General features: G+C 62.7%; 1 protein-coding gene across 2 annotated transcripts in view; it reads left to right on the forward strand.

Moving 5' to 3' along the window:
* The window catches only part of KIRREL1 (kirre like nephrin family adhesion molecule 1), a 37422-nt gene that overhangs the window by 16112 nt on the left and 5624 nt on the right, over positions 1-15686 (forward strand). The window contains exons 2-4 of one of the 2 annotated variants that reach the window (XM_054051082.1): positions 11397-11546; positions 12689-12838; positions 15339-15496. In XM_054051082.1, coding sequence (XP_053907057.1) covers positions 11397-11546; positions 12689-12838; positions 15339-15496 — 458 coding nt within the window. Of the gene's footprint in view, positions 1-11005; positions 11547-12688; positions 12839-15338; positions 15497-15686 lie in introns of those variants that run through there. The other variant, XM_054051081.1, reaches the window with a different exon arrangement.

Below are 15686 nucleotides of genomic sequence, written 5' to 3' on the forward strand. Positions count from 1 at the left end.
GCGGTTTGCTGGGGACACGGAGGGACCGCAGAGCCGGGGTCACCAAGGGTGTTGCGGTGGCACAGAGGAGATGGGGGGCTCTGGTCCCCGTGGATGCTCACACTGGTGATACAGAGATGGGGGGCTCTGGTCCCCATGGATGCTCACACTGGTGATACAGAGATGGGGGGCTCTGGTCCCCATGGATGCTCACACTGGTGATACAGAGATGGTCCCCATGGATGCTCACCCTGGTGATACAGAGATGGGGAGACTGGTCCTTATGGATGCTCACACTGGTGATACAGAGATGGGGGGCTCTGGTCCCCATGGATGCTCACACTGGTGACACAGAGATGGGGGGCTCTGGTCCCCATGGATGCTCACACTGGTGATACAGAGACGGGGACTCTGGTCCCCATGGATGCTCACACTGGTGATACAGAGATGGGGGGCTCTGGTCCCCATGGATGCTCACCCTGGTGACACAGAGATGGGGGGCTCTGGTCCCCATGGATGCTCACCCTGGTGACACAGAGATGGGGACTCTGGTCCCCATGGATGCTCACACTGGTGATACAGAGATGGGGGGCTCTGGTCCCCATGGATGCTCACACTGGTGATACAGAGATGGGGGGCTCTGGTCCCCATGGATGCTCACACTGGTGATACAGAGATGGTCCCCATGGATACTCACCCTGGTGGCACAGAGATAGGGAACCCTGGTCCCCACGAGCACCCATCCTGCATCCCAGTGCTCCGGGCAATGCTGTGCCAGCGTGGCACGGTCAAGGTGACCTCTTCCGGGGTGCAGGGAGGCGGTGGGGACCCAACGCTGCCGGCAGCGGGTGGGCAGGAGAAGACGGCGGGGCCGGGGGAGGGGAACCAATCTCCTCCTCATTTGTTTTTATAATTTTGCCTTTTAAAAAATGAAAATAACTGGAGCATCCTTTCCCCGGAGAGCTTCGCTACCAACAGCTTCGGGAGCGAGAAGCAGAGGGGGGAGGCACGGAGCAGCCCCCGCCAGCACCCGGGAACACTGGGGACGCCCGAGTGTCCCCAGCCACACAGGGAGGGATGCGCAGCCCTGGGGGAAACTGAGGCACGGTGTGGCTCTGAGGCTCTGGTGGGATGGGGGGCAGTTTGCGTTGGTTTTTGTGCCCCCCATGCCTCGTTTTGCCCCTCGGAGAGGGTTTGGGTTAAAACAGCCCCGGTTCTGCCACTGCACGTGTGGAATTAACAGGGTCAAACACAGCAGCAGGCGGGGAAACGATGTCCCTCGAGATGGCGGCGAGGGGGGCCGGGCTGGATGTGGCCCCGTCCTGGTGCCTCCCAAGCCCGGGCGCTGGGTGCTCGCCAACGATGCGCTGGCGTCATATGATGGTGTTGAAATACTTTCCGTTCCTGCCGGGATGGGGAGGACCCGCCAGCGCCGGGAGACGAGCCAGGGCACGGGGTCCAGAGGCAGCCGGGATGGCGGTGGGGACAACCGGCCACCAAGGATGCTGGCACAGTCAGAACAGGGATGGGGACAACTGGGCATCAAGGATGCTGGTGCAGGAGGGATGGGGACAGGGATGGGGACAACTGGGCACCAAGGATGCTGGCACGCTTTGAATAGGGACATGGATGGGGACAACTGGGCACCAAGGATGCTGGCACGCTTTGGATGGGGACAGGGATGGGGACAACTGGGCATCAAGGATGCTGGTGCAGGAGGGATGGGGACAACCGTTGCTGAGGGTGCTGGCATGGTGGGGATGGGGACAACCAGCCACCAAGGGTGCTGGCGCGCTTTGGATGGGGACAGGGATGGGGACAACCAGGCACCAAGGATGCTGGCACACTTTGGATGGGGACAGGGACGGGGACAACCATCTACTGAGGGTGCTGGCACAGTGGGGATGGGGACAGGGATGGGACAACTGTCCGCTAAGGATGCTGGCACACTTGGGATGGGGACAGCGGTAGGGAGAACGGGCTGCCGAGGATGCCAAGGGTACTGGCGTGGCTGGGATGGGGACAGGAATGGGGACAGCTGGTCACCTGGGATGCTGGCACATCCAGGATGAGGATGGGGACAAGTGGCTGCTGAGGATGCTGGCGCGGCGGGGATGCTGTCAGCTCCCCGTGCATCACAGAGCAGCGGCTGCAGGATTCAATTAACGAGGAATTAAAGGCTAGTAATATTCAATTAATGTCAATCAGAGCAGGATTATAGGATAGAGATTTTGGTCAAATGGGGTCGATGCCTTTTTAACGAAGATGCGCTGGGAGCTGATAACGGAGCTCGGAGGGGAAGAGCTTTGACCCCCAAACGGCGCTACCAGCACTGGGATGGGACCCTGGCTGCCAGCATCCCCACACCAGTGCCCCCAGCATCCCCACACCAGTACCCTCAGCATCCCCACACCAGTACCCTCAGCATCCCCACACCAGTATCCCCAGCATCCCCAAACTGGTGCCTCCAGCATCATCACATTGGTGCCCCCAGCATCCCTGTGCCAGTGTCCTCAGCATCCACACACCAGTAACCCCGGCCCCCCGAAACTGGTACCTACACTATCCTCACACCAGTGCCCCCAGCGTCCCCACACCAGTGCCCCAGCGTCCCCACACCAGTACCCCCAGCATCCCCACACCAGTGCCCCAGCGTCCCCACACCAATGCCCCCAGCATCCCCACACCAGTATCCCCAGCATCCCCAAACTGGTGCCTCCAGCATCATCACATTGGTGCCCCCAGCATCCCTGTGCCAGTGTCCTCAGCGTCCACACACCAGTAACCCCGGCCCCCCGAAACTGGTACCTACACTATCCTCACACCAGTGCCCCCAGCGTCCCCACACCAGTGCCCCAGCGTCCCCACACCAGTACCCCCAGCATCCTCACACCAGTGCCCCAGCATCCCCACACCAGTGCCCCAGCGTCCCCACACCAATGCCCCCAGCATCCCCACACCAGTATCCCCAGCATCCCCAAACTGGTGCCTCCAGCATCATCACATTGGTGCCCCCAGCATCCCTGTGCCAGTGTCCTCAGCATCCACACACCAGTAACCCCGGCACCCCGAAACTGGTACCTACACTATCCTCACACCAGTGCCCCCAGCGTCCCCACACCAGTGCCCCAGCGTCCCCACACCAGTACCCCCAGCATCCCCACACCAGTGCCCCCAGCATCCCCACACCAATGCCCTCAGCATCCCCACACCAGTATCCCCAGCGTCCCCACACCAGTGCCCCCAGCGTCCCCACACCAGTATCCCCAGCGTCCCCACACCAGTGCCCCCAGCATCCCCACACCAGTGCCCCAGCGTCCCCACACCAGTGCCCCAGCGTCCCCACACCAGTATCCCCAGCATCCCCACACCAATGCCCGCAGCATCCCCACACCAGTACCCCCAGCATCCCCACACCAGTGCCCCCAGCATCCCCACACCAGTGCCCCCAGCATCCCCACACCAATGCCCGCAGCATCCCCACACCAGTACCCCCAGCATCCCCACACCAGTGCCCCAGCGTCCCCACACCAGTACCCCCAGCATCCCCACACCAGTGCCCCAGTGTCCCCACACCAGTATCCCCAGCGTCCCCACACCAGTGCCCCCAGCGTCCCCACACCAGTGCCCCCAGCATCCCCACACCAGTATCCCCAGCATCCCCACACCAGTGCCCCCAGCATCCCCACACCAGTATCCCCAGTATCCCCATCCCAGAGCCCTCCCTGGAGCTGCTCCGGCTTTGGCGCTCAGCACCCATCCCCGTTAGCGTTAAAAAGCCAAGTGGAAAAAGAGAAGAAAATAGAAGAGGGCATTGAGTGACTTCGAACAAGGAGCGGAAGCGGCTTCTCCTGCCAAGCGCCTTTCGGAGCGCGCGGCTCGGCCCGTTCCCGGCCAGCGCTGTCGTGCCGGGGTGAGCGTGGCAAAAGAGGCTCAGAAATTGTTGATGGCACCCGAGATCCTCGCTAGCAAATACCCCGTTACCAGCTGGGTGGGCGCCTGCTGCCTGGGTCCCATCCTGCTCCGGCTGGCAGGGAGCGAGGGATGCTGTGCGAGATGGTTGGGGGCATCGCCGAAGCGAAGATCCCTCTTTATCCCAGCCCTGCTTCCCATCTCTGGGGTCAGGATGGGATCCTTGGGGTTCCTGGGGTCAGGATGGGACCCCTGGGGTCAGGGTGGGATCTTTGGGTCCACGAGGTCAGGGTGGGCTCCCTCGTCTCCTTGGAGCCCAGATGGGCTCCGTGGGGTCAGGATGGGATCCTTGGGGTCCCTGGCATCCCGATGAGGTCCCTGGGCTCCGAGGGATGCTGAGGTCAGGATGGGATCCTTGGGGGCTCTGGGGTCAGGATGGGGTCCGTGGCCTGAGGATGGGATCCATGGAGTCAGGATGGGATCTTTGGGGTCCGTGGCATGTCAGGATGGGCTCCCTGCGGTCAGGATGGGATCCTTGGGATCCCTGGGGACAGGTTGAGGTCCTTGGGGTCCCCAGGACCAGGCAGGATGAGGGTCCCCAGCACCCACCCGCGACCTAGCTGGGTTTCAGTGAAAGCCTAAAATAGGCGCCGGTGCCAGGGGGAGCGCGGGGACGTGCCAGGACCGATCGCATCTCAGCACCGCCACAGCCCCCCGGCGAGGCAGCAGGATGGGACCCTTCGGGGCTGCATCCCTAATCCCTGGTGGGATCCATCGGTGGGACACAGTGCTGCCGGGTAGGGCTGAGCTCAGCCCCCTTCGTGCCTCAGTTTCCCCCCCGCAGGGCGCGCGGGGTCGTCGCAGTTGGTCCTGAGCTGCGGTGCTTGCGCCTGTTTTCCATGCCATTGCCTCGCGCGGGTGACGCGTGGCTCGAGGCGGTGACAGCGCTGTGACAGGGACAACAGCGATGCCTCATCCTCAGCATCCAGCCAGGGCCTCATCCTGCCCTCCTCTCCCATCTCCCAGCGCCGTGACAGGGATGGGGATGGGGACAGCAGCTGTGCCACACGCTCAGCATCCAGCCAGGGTCTCATCCTGCCCTCCTCTCCCATCTCCCAGCATGGTGACAGGGATGGGGACAGCAGCTGTGCCACATGCTCAGCATCCAGCCAGGGCCTCATCCTGCCCTCCTCTCCCATCTCCCAGCATGGTGACAGGGATGGGGACAGCAGCTGTGCCACACGCTCAGCATCCAGCCAGGGCCTCATCCTGCCCTCGTCTCCCATCTCCCAGCGCCGTGACAGGGATGGGGATGGGGACAGCAGCTGTGCCTCATCCTCAGCATCCAGCCAGGGTCTCATCCTGCCCTCCTCTCCCATCTCCCAGCATGGTGACAGGGATGGGGATGGGGACAGCAGCTGTGCCACACGCTCAGCATCCAGCCAGGGTCTCATCCTGCCCTCCTCTCCCATCTCCCAGCATGGTGACAGGGATGGGGACAGCAGCTGTGCCACACGCTCAGCATCCAGCCAGGGCCTCATCCTGCCCTCCTCTCCCATCTCCCAGCATGGTGACAGGGATGGGGACAGCAGCTGTGCCATACGCTCAGCATCCAGCCAGGGCCTCATCCTGCCCTCCTCTCCCATCTCCCAGCATGGTGACAGGGATGGGGATGGGGACAGCAGCTGTGCCTCATCCTCAGCATCCAGCCAGGGTCTCATCCTGCCCTCCTCTCCCATCTCCCAGCATGGTGACAGGGATGGGGATGGGGACAGCAGCTGTGCCACACGCTCAGCATCCAGCCAGGGTCTCATCCTGCTCTCCTCTCCCATCTCCCAGCATGGTGACAGGGATGGGGACAGCAGCTGTGCCACACGCTCAGCATCCAGCCAGGGTCTCATCCTGCTCTCCTCTCCCATCTCTCCCAGCAATGGGGACAGGGACAGCCCTGCTCCACGCTCAGCATCCTCCCGGGGCTTCATCCTTCCCTCCTCTCCCATCCTTTCCGCTCTGCCGGGCAGGGCCACAAGGAAACCAAATCCTCTTTTCTCTCCCGCAGAATAAAACCAGCGGAGGGTTAGGGTGGGTGGGTTTTTTTTTCCCACCCCTCCCTGTCTATTTTTTGCCAATATAAATAGAAGCGAAGAACTTGGGAAGAGGAAGGGGGGAAAAAGGCTTAAAATTTAAAAGCAGAGAGAAGAGGACGGGGAGGAGGGAGAGAGATAAAATAATAAAAAAAAATAAAAAAACCTCTAGCGGGGAGAGATTTGGCTCCATCTGAGAGCTGTCAGCGCAAATAAAAAGCTTTTCTTTGAACCCTGAGTTTAATAGCGAGAGGAGAGAGAGGGAGATTGGAGCACCAGCCCCGGGGCTTAATCAGCCCTGCAGTGGATAAATAGAGGGAGACAGGGCCGGGAGTGGGGGTCCCCGCGTCCCCCCGCGCCCCACCGGCCACCCCGAGCCCTCCAGGGGCACCCAGCGCCGCCCCCGGCCCTCGCACACGCGTGTGGCACATCCCAGTGTGCACATTCCCTGCTCACAGGGGTGTGATTCCGTGCACAGACACATCCCGTGTGCACATTCCCTGCTCACATGGGTGTGATTCCGTGCACAGATACATCCCAGTGTGCACATTCCCTGCTCACACGGGTGTGATTCCGTGCACAGACACATCCCGTGTGCACATTCCCTGCTCACATGGGTGTGATTCCGTGCACAGACACATCCCGGTGTGCACATTCCCTGCTCACGGGGGTGTGATTCCGTGCACAGACACATCCCGGTGTGCACAGACACATCCCGGTGTGCACATTCCCTGCTCACGGGGGTGTGATTCCGTGCACAGACACATCCCAGTGTGCACATTCCCTGCTCACATGGGTGTCATTCCGTGCACAGACACATCCTGGTGTGTACATTCCCTGCTCACATGGGTGTGATTCCGTGCACAGACATATCCCGTGTGCACAGACACATCCCGGTGTGCACATTCCCTGCTCACACGGGTGTGATTCCATGCACAGACACATCCTGATGTGCACAGACACATCCCGGTGTGCACAGACACATCCTGGTGTGCACATTCCCTGCTCACAGGCGTGTGATTCCGTGCACAGACACATCCCGTGTGCACATTCCCTGCTCACACGGGTGTGAGTCCGTGCACAAATACATCCCGGTGTGCACAGACACATCCCGTGTGCACATTCCCTGCTCACAGGGGTGTGATTCCATGCACAGACACATCCTGGTGTGCACAGACACATCCCAGTGTGCACAGACACATCCCGTGTGCACATTCCCTGCTCACAGGGGTGTGATTCCGTGCACAGACACATCCCGGTGTGCACAGACACATCCCGGTGTGCACATTCCCTGCTCACGGGGGTGTGATTCCGTGCACAGACACGTCCTGATGTGCACATTCCCTGCTCACAGGCGTGTGATTCCGTGCACAGACACATCCCGGTGTGCACAAACATACAGTCCATGTACACACATGTACTCCCCTGCAGACACGCTCCCATGCACACACACACATTCCCATATGCACACACGCACATTCCCATGCGCACACACATTCCCATGCGCACACGCGTGTTCTCATGCACACAGGTTTGTCCCTATGCACACTGGCGTGTTCCCAGCGCACACATGTGCATTCCCATACACATACACGGATTCCCCTGCACGTGGATGCATTCCCATCCTCATCCCTATGCACCCATGCACATTCCCATGCACACATGCACGTGTTTCCATGCACGTGGGCTCCTTCCCACGCCCAATCCGTGGGTTCCCCGTGCCCACACGCGTGTGCTTGCACTCCCGCGTGCTCCCTTGCACACGCGTGTGCACGCACAGAGAGCGACGAGCGGGTGGGATGGGCGATGCCGAGGTGTAAACCCTCAGCCTTTGGGAAGCCAACATCTCCTCGGCATCATGGCACGGCCCCGCGACACGGAGAGCCTTTCGGCGCTCGCTGTGCCGTGGCAGTCGCTTGGCACTCGGCCTCCCCCGCGCCCGCCGGCCTCGCGTCGCCCTCCGCCAGACTCAACAGCCCTCGGCCTCGCGGGACGCGCGGCGCAGGCGGTTACGTGGTGGGGGAGAGGTTGGACGTGGTGATGGGTCCACCAGGACGTGTCTCCACACCAAATCCCTCCCGGAGAAGCCCTTTTGAGGAGGGATTCCTGGGGTGCCAGATCTGGGGGTGTCCTGAGCCAGGGATGCTGGGGTGTCTCCATCCTGAGGATCGTGGGGTGTCTGATCTGGGGGTGTCCTGAGCCAGAGATGCTGGGGTGTCCCCATCTGGGGATCCTGAGATGCCATGTCCCGAGGATCATGGGGTGCCAGATCTGGGGGTGTCCTGAGCCAGGGATGCTGGGGTGTCCCCATCTGGGGATCATGAGATGCCATGTCCCGAGGATCCTGGGGTGCCTGATCTGGGGGTGTCCTGAGCCAGGGATGCTGGGGTGTCCCCATCTGGGGATCGTGAGATGCCATGTCCCGAGGATCGTGGGGTGCCAGATCTGGGGGTGTCCTGAGCCAGAGATGCTGGGGTGTCCCCATCTGGGGATCGTGAGATGCCATGTCCCGAGGATCGTGGGGTGCCAGATCTGGGGGTGTCCTGAGCCAGGGATGTGGGGGTGTCCCCATCCTGAGGATCATGGGGTGCCAGATCTGGGGGTGTCCTGAGCCAGGGATGCTGGGGTGTCTCCATCTGGGGATCATGAGATGCCATGTCCCGAGGATCCTGGGGTGCCTGATCTGGGGGTGTCCTGAGCCAGGGATGTGGGGGTGTCCCCATCCTGAGGATCCTGGGGTGCCAGATCTGGGGGTGTCCTGAGCCAGGGATGCTGGGATTCCGTATCCTGAGGATCCTGGGGTGCCCCTTGCCAAGGATCCCGGGTGCCTGATCCACGGATACCCCACTTCAAGGAACACCGGTACCCCATCTCGGGGATCCTGGGGTGCCATGTCCAGAGGATCTGTGTGTACCCCGTCACCGGGATCCTGGGTGCCCCCTTGGTTGCGGGTAGTCCCCATCCCTGTCCCCAGCCCCACTCCAGCCCCACTCCAGCCCCACTCCGGCCCCCCCGGTGCCAGGCGGTGCCCGTGGGGCAGGTGGGGGGCTGGGGGTCCCCCGGTGCTGTCTGGCAGCCGCTGCCTGCGCCTCCTCCCGCCTGTCTCGCTCCCGGTTCCCCGGCTCTGATCTTCCCTCACACCCACCTCTCTCCAGGCACCTTTCTCTTTGATCTCCGCTCTGCTTTTTCTTTCCCCCTCCCCTCGCCCCCCCCAATCCCTCTCCATCCCCCTCTCCTCCTCCTCCTCTTCTTCTCTCTCCTTCCTTTATCTCCCTCCTTCCCTGCATCCCGGCTCTCTCTCCCATCCCGGGGGGGCCACAGGACCGACAGGCGTGGGATGGGGGGGACCGGGATGGTGGCACTGGGTCACCCCAGAGTGGCCGGAGCAGGGACTGTCCCCACATCACCGCTGTGGCTTTGGGATCCTGGGGTACCGTATCCTGGGGATCCTGAGGTGCCCGATCCATGGGTACCCCACCTCAAGGAACCCCAGGCATACCGTCCTGGGGATCCTGGGGTCCCTTGTCCCACGGATGCTGGGGTGTCCCCATCCTGAGGATGCTGAGTTGGCATGTCCCAAGGATCCTTGGGTGACTGATCTGGGGGTGTCCTATCCCAGGGATGCTGGGGTGTCCTCATTGTAGGGTTCCTGCAGTGCCTGATCCAGGGGTACCCCAACTCCAAGATCCATGGGTACCCTATCCCGGAGATCCTGGGATGCTCTATCACTCAGATCCTGGAACGCTTTGTCCCAGAGATCTTGGGGTTCTTCATCCTGGGGATCCCTGGATGCCCCATCAAATGGGTCCTGGGGTGCTTGGTCCCAGGGATCTTGGGGTTCCTCATCCTGGGGATCCCTGGATGCCCCATCAAATGGGTCCTGGGGTGCTTGGTCCCAGGGATCTTGGGGTTCCTCATCCTGGGGATCCCTGGATGCCCCATCAAATGGGTCCTGGGGTGCTTGGTCCCAGGGATCTTGGGGTTCCTCATCCTGGGGATCCCTGGATGCCCCATCAAATGGGTCATGGGGTGCTTGGTCCCAGGGACCTTGGGGTTCCACATCCTGGGGATCCCTGGATGCCCCATCAAATGGGTCATGGGGTGCTTGGTCCCAGGGACCTTGGGGTTCCACATCCTGGGGATCCCTGGATGCCCCATTAAATGGGTCCTGGGGTGCTTGGTCCCAGGGATCTTGGGGTTCCTCATCCTGGGGATCCCTGGATGCCCCATCAAATGGGTCCTGGGGTGCTTGGTCCCAGGGATCTTGGGGTTCCTCATCCTGGGGATCCCTGGATGCCCCATGAAATGGGTCCTGGGGTGCTTGGTCCCAGGGATCTTGGGGTTCCCCATCCTGTGGATCCTGGAGTGCCTGATCTGAGTGTACCCCATCTCAAGGATCTCCAGGTTCCCCATGCCAGGGATCCTGGGGCGCTTGATCCCAGGGATCTTGGGGTTCCCCGCCCTGGGGTTCCATGTCCCGGGGATACAGGTGTACCCCATCTCAGCCCTGCAGCATCCTCAGGGCCCGAGCGAGAGCAGGGGCTGCCGGGAAGGGCTGCCAGCGGGGATTTGGGAGCTGCCTTTGCAGGATCAAAGGCAGGAGGGAGCTCCTGGTTCTCCAGGGATGTGGCACAAGCCCGGGACAAACCCAGCGGCTTGGGGAGCCCGGGATGGAGCTGCGCCCAGCTCGGCGGGGGCGTGGGGCACCCCACGAGCGGCACAGCCCTGTTGTGCTGTGCTGTACGTGGACACGGTTTAGAGGCAGACGGCAACGGTTGGACTCGATCATCTCCGAGGTCTTTTCCACCCTAGCGAGTCTACGCTGTGCCAAGCCGTGCCGTGCCATTCCGGTCGAGGCGGGCGGAGGCCGTGCTGGGGACTTAGCAACTTCATTATCCGCAGCTCGCTCATCCCCAAAAGGGATTTTGGGATTTCTGCCTCCCCCTCTCCCGCCTCGGCGGAAATCGGTGGAATATTTTAGAGACGAGGGTTTTAAGGGGAGGGGGGGCGGAAAAACCACCAAGGAGAGCGGCTCCTCCGCCGCGATGCCTCTTCCCTCTTGGGGTCCTGGTCCCCAGCTCCTGCCCCGGGGCCGGCAGCACACGCGTGTGTGGGACACGCGTGTGTCAGGCCCGTCCCACGCCTCCCCGCACCGGATCGATTCCCGCTGGCCGCGTGCCGGGCGCTGTGCCGGGGCACCGAGATCGATCCCGGCTGCTGCACCGCGTTGGGGCTCGGGAAAGGGGGGTCCCAATCCCCCGGCAGCCCCTCGGAAGCCTCCAAGGACTGCAAGCGGCTCCAAGGAGACCCCAACCCGTCGTGTTGGAGCCTCCGGAATGCCAGAGCGCCGGTTGGTGCCGGCACAGCCGCCGGCATGCTGGGCACCCCAAGCCCTCGCTGAGCCCCGTTCTCTGTCCGCAGTGGCGCAGACGCGGTTCGTGGAGGAGCCCGAGGACCAGACGGTGGTGGCCGGCCAGAGGATCGTCCTCTCCTGCGTGGTGCTCAACTACTCGGGGATCGTGCAATGGACCAAAGACGGCCTCGCCCTGGGCATGGGCCAAGGGCTCAAAGGTACCCGCGAGCGGCGCTGGGGACGTCACCGTGCGGGGCTGGGATTGTCACCGCGCTCTTGAGAGGCTCAGGGGTGCTGCAGCTCTTGTTTCCCAGTTCCCTCTGCACCATCCCTGCTGCGGGGTCCGGGCCACGCGCCCAGCAGCAAAGCCACAGCTGGGGTTGAGTGCCCACGCTCCGCTCCTTCCTGCGTGCAGCGACGTCCCTGCGTGCAGCGATGTCCCTGCATGCACCAGGGTCTCTGCCTGCACTGAGGTCCCTGCCCGCTGGGGTCCCTGCATGGCAGCGCATTCCCTGCACGCATCAAGGTCTCTGTGTGACACCAGGGTCCCTGCACCCCTTGGGGTCCCTGCCTGGCACCGCATTCCCTGCACACCAAGAGCCCTGCATGCACTGGGGTCTCTGCATGCGCCGGAGTCCATGTCTGCATCAGGGTCTCTGCACACACTGAGCTCCCTGCGTGGCACCGCGTTCCCTGCGGGCACTGCATTCCCTGCACACAATGCAGTCCCTGCACCCACTGAGGTCCCTGCACATCAGGGTCCCTGCACACCACGTTCCCTGCACTCCAGGGTCCCTGCATGCACTGAGGCTCCTGCATGCACCACATTCCCTGCACACATTGAGGTCGCTGCACGCCAGGGTCCTTGCATGCACCACATTCCCTGCATGCACCACGTTCCCTGCATGCACCACCTCCCTGCATGCCGTGTTCCCTGCATGCACCACCTCCCTGCATGCCGTGTTCCCTGCATGCACCAAGGTCCCTGCACGCCACATTCCCTGCACTCCAGGGTCCCTGCATGCACCAAAGTCCCTGCACGCCACATTCCCTGCACTCCAGGGTCCCTGCATGCACTGCATCCCCTGCACGCCACATTCCCTGCACTCCAGGGTCCCTGCATGCACTGCATCCCCTGCACCCACGGAGGTCCCTGCACCCACCAGGGTCTTTGCATACACCGAGCACCCCACGTGCCCCGGGGACCCCTCAGGTGTTGGGTCCCCTCCCTGCGAAAGCGCCCCTGAAGCCTTCGTGGCCACAGCAAAGCGGGCTGAGCCGTGTGCCGTGGGCGCTGAGCCGCGTGCCGTGGGTGCTGAGCCGCGTGCCGTGGGCGCTGAGCTGCGTGCCGTCCCCGCAGCGTGGCCGCGCTACCGCATCGTGGGCACGGCCGACTCGGGTCAGTACAACCTGGAGATCTCCGACGCCGAGCTCTCCGATGACGCCGTGTACGAGTGCCAGGCCACCGAGGCCGCCCTGCGGTCGCGCCGCGCCAAGCTCACCGTGCTCAGTAAGGAGAACCCCCCCACATACCTCACATCCCCCCACTGCACCCCACATCTCCACCGGACCCCACATCCCCCCCTGCCCCACACATCTCTGACCATCCCCTCCATCTCATTCCAAGCCCCACATCCCCTTCTGTATCCCACATTCCCCACTACACCCCGCATCCCTCGCTGCACCCCACCCTCACATCCCGGTGATGGGGTATGCCCGGATCCTCAGGACATGGCACCCCAAGATCCCCGAGATGGGGTACCAGTGTTCCTTGAAGTGGGGTATCCATGGATCAGGCACCCAGGATCCTCAGGATACGGAATCCCAGCATCCCTGAGACAGGACACCCCCAGATCTGGCACCCCAGGATCCTCAGGAATGAGACACCCCCACATCCCCCTCCATGCCCCACATCCACCTCCGTATCCTACATCCCACACCACACCCCACATCCCTCACTGCACCCCACATCTCTGACCATCCCCTCCATCCCCCTCCATTCCCCACACCCCCCTTCATGCCCCACATCCTCCTCCGTACCCCACAACCCCTTCTGTATCCCACATCCTCCTCTGTAGCCCACATCCCCCACTGCACCCCACATCTCTCATCGCACCCCACATCCCCCTCCGTGCCCCATATCCCCTTCTGTGCCCCACCTCCCGCTCCGTACCCCACAGTCCCCCCGTGTCCCCCGTGTCGTCGCAGGCGCGGGTGAGGCTGTGGCTGCGCTGCCGCCCCTTCTCCGGCTGTGCCGTTATCTTTAATGCCTTCATCTATATTCACGCCGAGGCTGAGTTACGGGACCGACGAGCGCAGTAACTTTGATTTCCCTGACTTTTGTAAAAGGAAAAAAAAAAAATAGGAAAGAAGACACCAGAGCGGCAGCAGAAACGCTGCAGGAATGGGGGTTTGGGGCGGAATTCTTGCTTTTCTTCATTCTTTTTCTTTTTCTTTTTTTTTAACTTCTTTCTCCTTCTTCTTCCCCTGGCATTGAAATTCCCGTTAGGAAGACGGGAGATAAAAGGCGTGTGGGATGTGGCGCGGGTGCTGAGCAGCGTCGTTCTCCCCGCGCCGCAGCATCTCCCCAGGCAGGGAGGGTCCCTGGGGACCCTAAACAGCGAGGGGCCACGCTTTGGGGGGCACTGGGGGCTCCCCCATCCCTACCAAGATCAGCGAGGTCCCCCTGTGTCCTCTGCCCAGTGTTCCCCAGCAGAGGAGACCTGGGCATGGGGGTCCCTGGGCATGGGGGGGTAAGCATGGGGGTCCCTGGGCATGGGGGTCACCAGGAAAAGGGGTCCCTGAGGAAGGGGCATCCCCAGACATGGAGGTCGCCAGGCAGAGGGGAGGGTGTCCCAGGCACAGGAGGTCCATGGGCACAGGGGGTTCTCTAGATATGGGGGGATCCCTGGGCACGGGGGTCCCAGGAAAGGGGGGGGGTCCCTGGAAAGGGGGGTCCCTGGAAAGGGGAGTCCATGGGCAGCGAGGATCCTGGACTTGGGGGTCTCCAGGCATGGAGGGCACTGGTCATGGGGGTCACCAGGCACAGGAGGACCTGGGCAGGGGGTCCCTGGGCAGGGGGGTTCTCCAGACACAGGGGGTCCCTGGAGAGGGGAGTACATGGGCAGCAGGGTCCCTGGACAGGGGGTGTCTCCAGGCATGGGGGACCCTGGATACGGGGGTCACCGTGCAGAGGGGTCCCTGAGGAAGGGGGATGCTCAGACACAGAGGTCCCCACGCGGGGTGGGGGGGGCCCTGGGCAATGGGGGTTCATGGGCATGGGGCGTCCCTGGACAGGGGAGTCCCTGGAGAGGGGAGTCTATGGGCAGCAGGGTCCCCGGACGGGGGGGTGTCTCCAAGCATGGGGGACCCTGGACACGGGAGTCTCCAGGCAGGGGGTCACGTACCAATCAACCCATGTCCCAAAGTCCCCCATCCATGCGGTTTTTGAACCCCTCCAGGGATGGCGACTCCCCCACTGCAGCCTCTGCCAGGGCTTCACCACTCACTCAGTAAAGATATTTTTTCCCAGTATCCAATCTAAACCTCCCCTGGAGCAACTTGAAGCCACTTCATCCCATTCCTTGTTTCCTGGCAGCACAGCCCAGCACCCCCCTCCCTCCAGCCTCCCTTCCAGGAGCTGCTGAGAGCGATAAGGTCTCCCCTCAGCCTCCTCTTCTCCAGATTAAGCAGTCCCAGGACCCTCACCCCTCCCCATAAGACCTTCCCGACACCAAACGGCATCTTTCCCTCTCCCCAAGAGCCAAACCCTACTAAATCAGCAACGGCGCTTTAGCTCCTGATCAGAAAAGTGGATTAAAACCAGGCGGCCTCAGCACGGTTGATGCTCTGCTGGCAGCAGGGTTGGGTCTCATCCTGCTCCCTTCGTCGCTCCCCCTTTCTCCGTGCAGCATCAATCGATATTTCAGCCTCTTTTGGTGTGGAATGGGGTCTGCCTGTGCCCAGGGTCACCCCAGGCAGCCACCCGGTGTCCCCTGTCCCCTCTGCAGTCCCCCCCGAGGACCCCATCATTGACGGAGCCCCCGAGATCCTGCTGCGCGCGGGGACGCCGTACAACCTGACGTGCCGGGCACGCAGCGCCAAGCCGGCGGCCACCATCATCTGGTACCGCGATGGGCTCCAGCAGGAGGGCGCCGTCACCAGCACGGTACGGGGACGTTGGGCAGGGCAGGGGGGTCATGGGCAAGGGGGTCCCCAAGGAGGGTGAGTCCTTGGGCAAGGGATTCTCCAGGCAGGAGGGTCTCCAGGCAGGAGGTTCTCCAAGCAGGGGAGTCCTTGGGTACGAGGATCCCTGGAAAGGGGGTCCCTGGGCAAGGGGACCCCAAGCAAGTTGGGTT

The sequence above is a fragment of the Cuculus canorus genome, chromosome 28 (assembly GCF_017976375.1).
Source record: "Cuculus canorus isolate bCucCan1 chromosome 28, bCucCan1.pri, whole genome shotgun sequence".
Classification (NCBI taxonomy): Eukaryota; Metazoa; Chordata; class Aves; order Cuculiformes; family Cuculidae; genus Cuculus; species Cuculus canorus.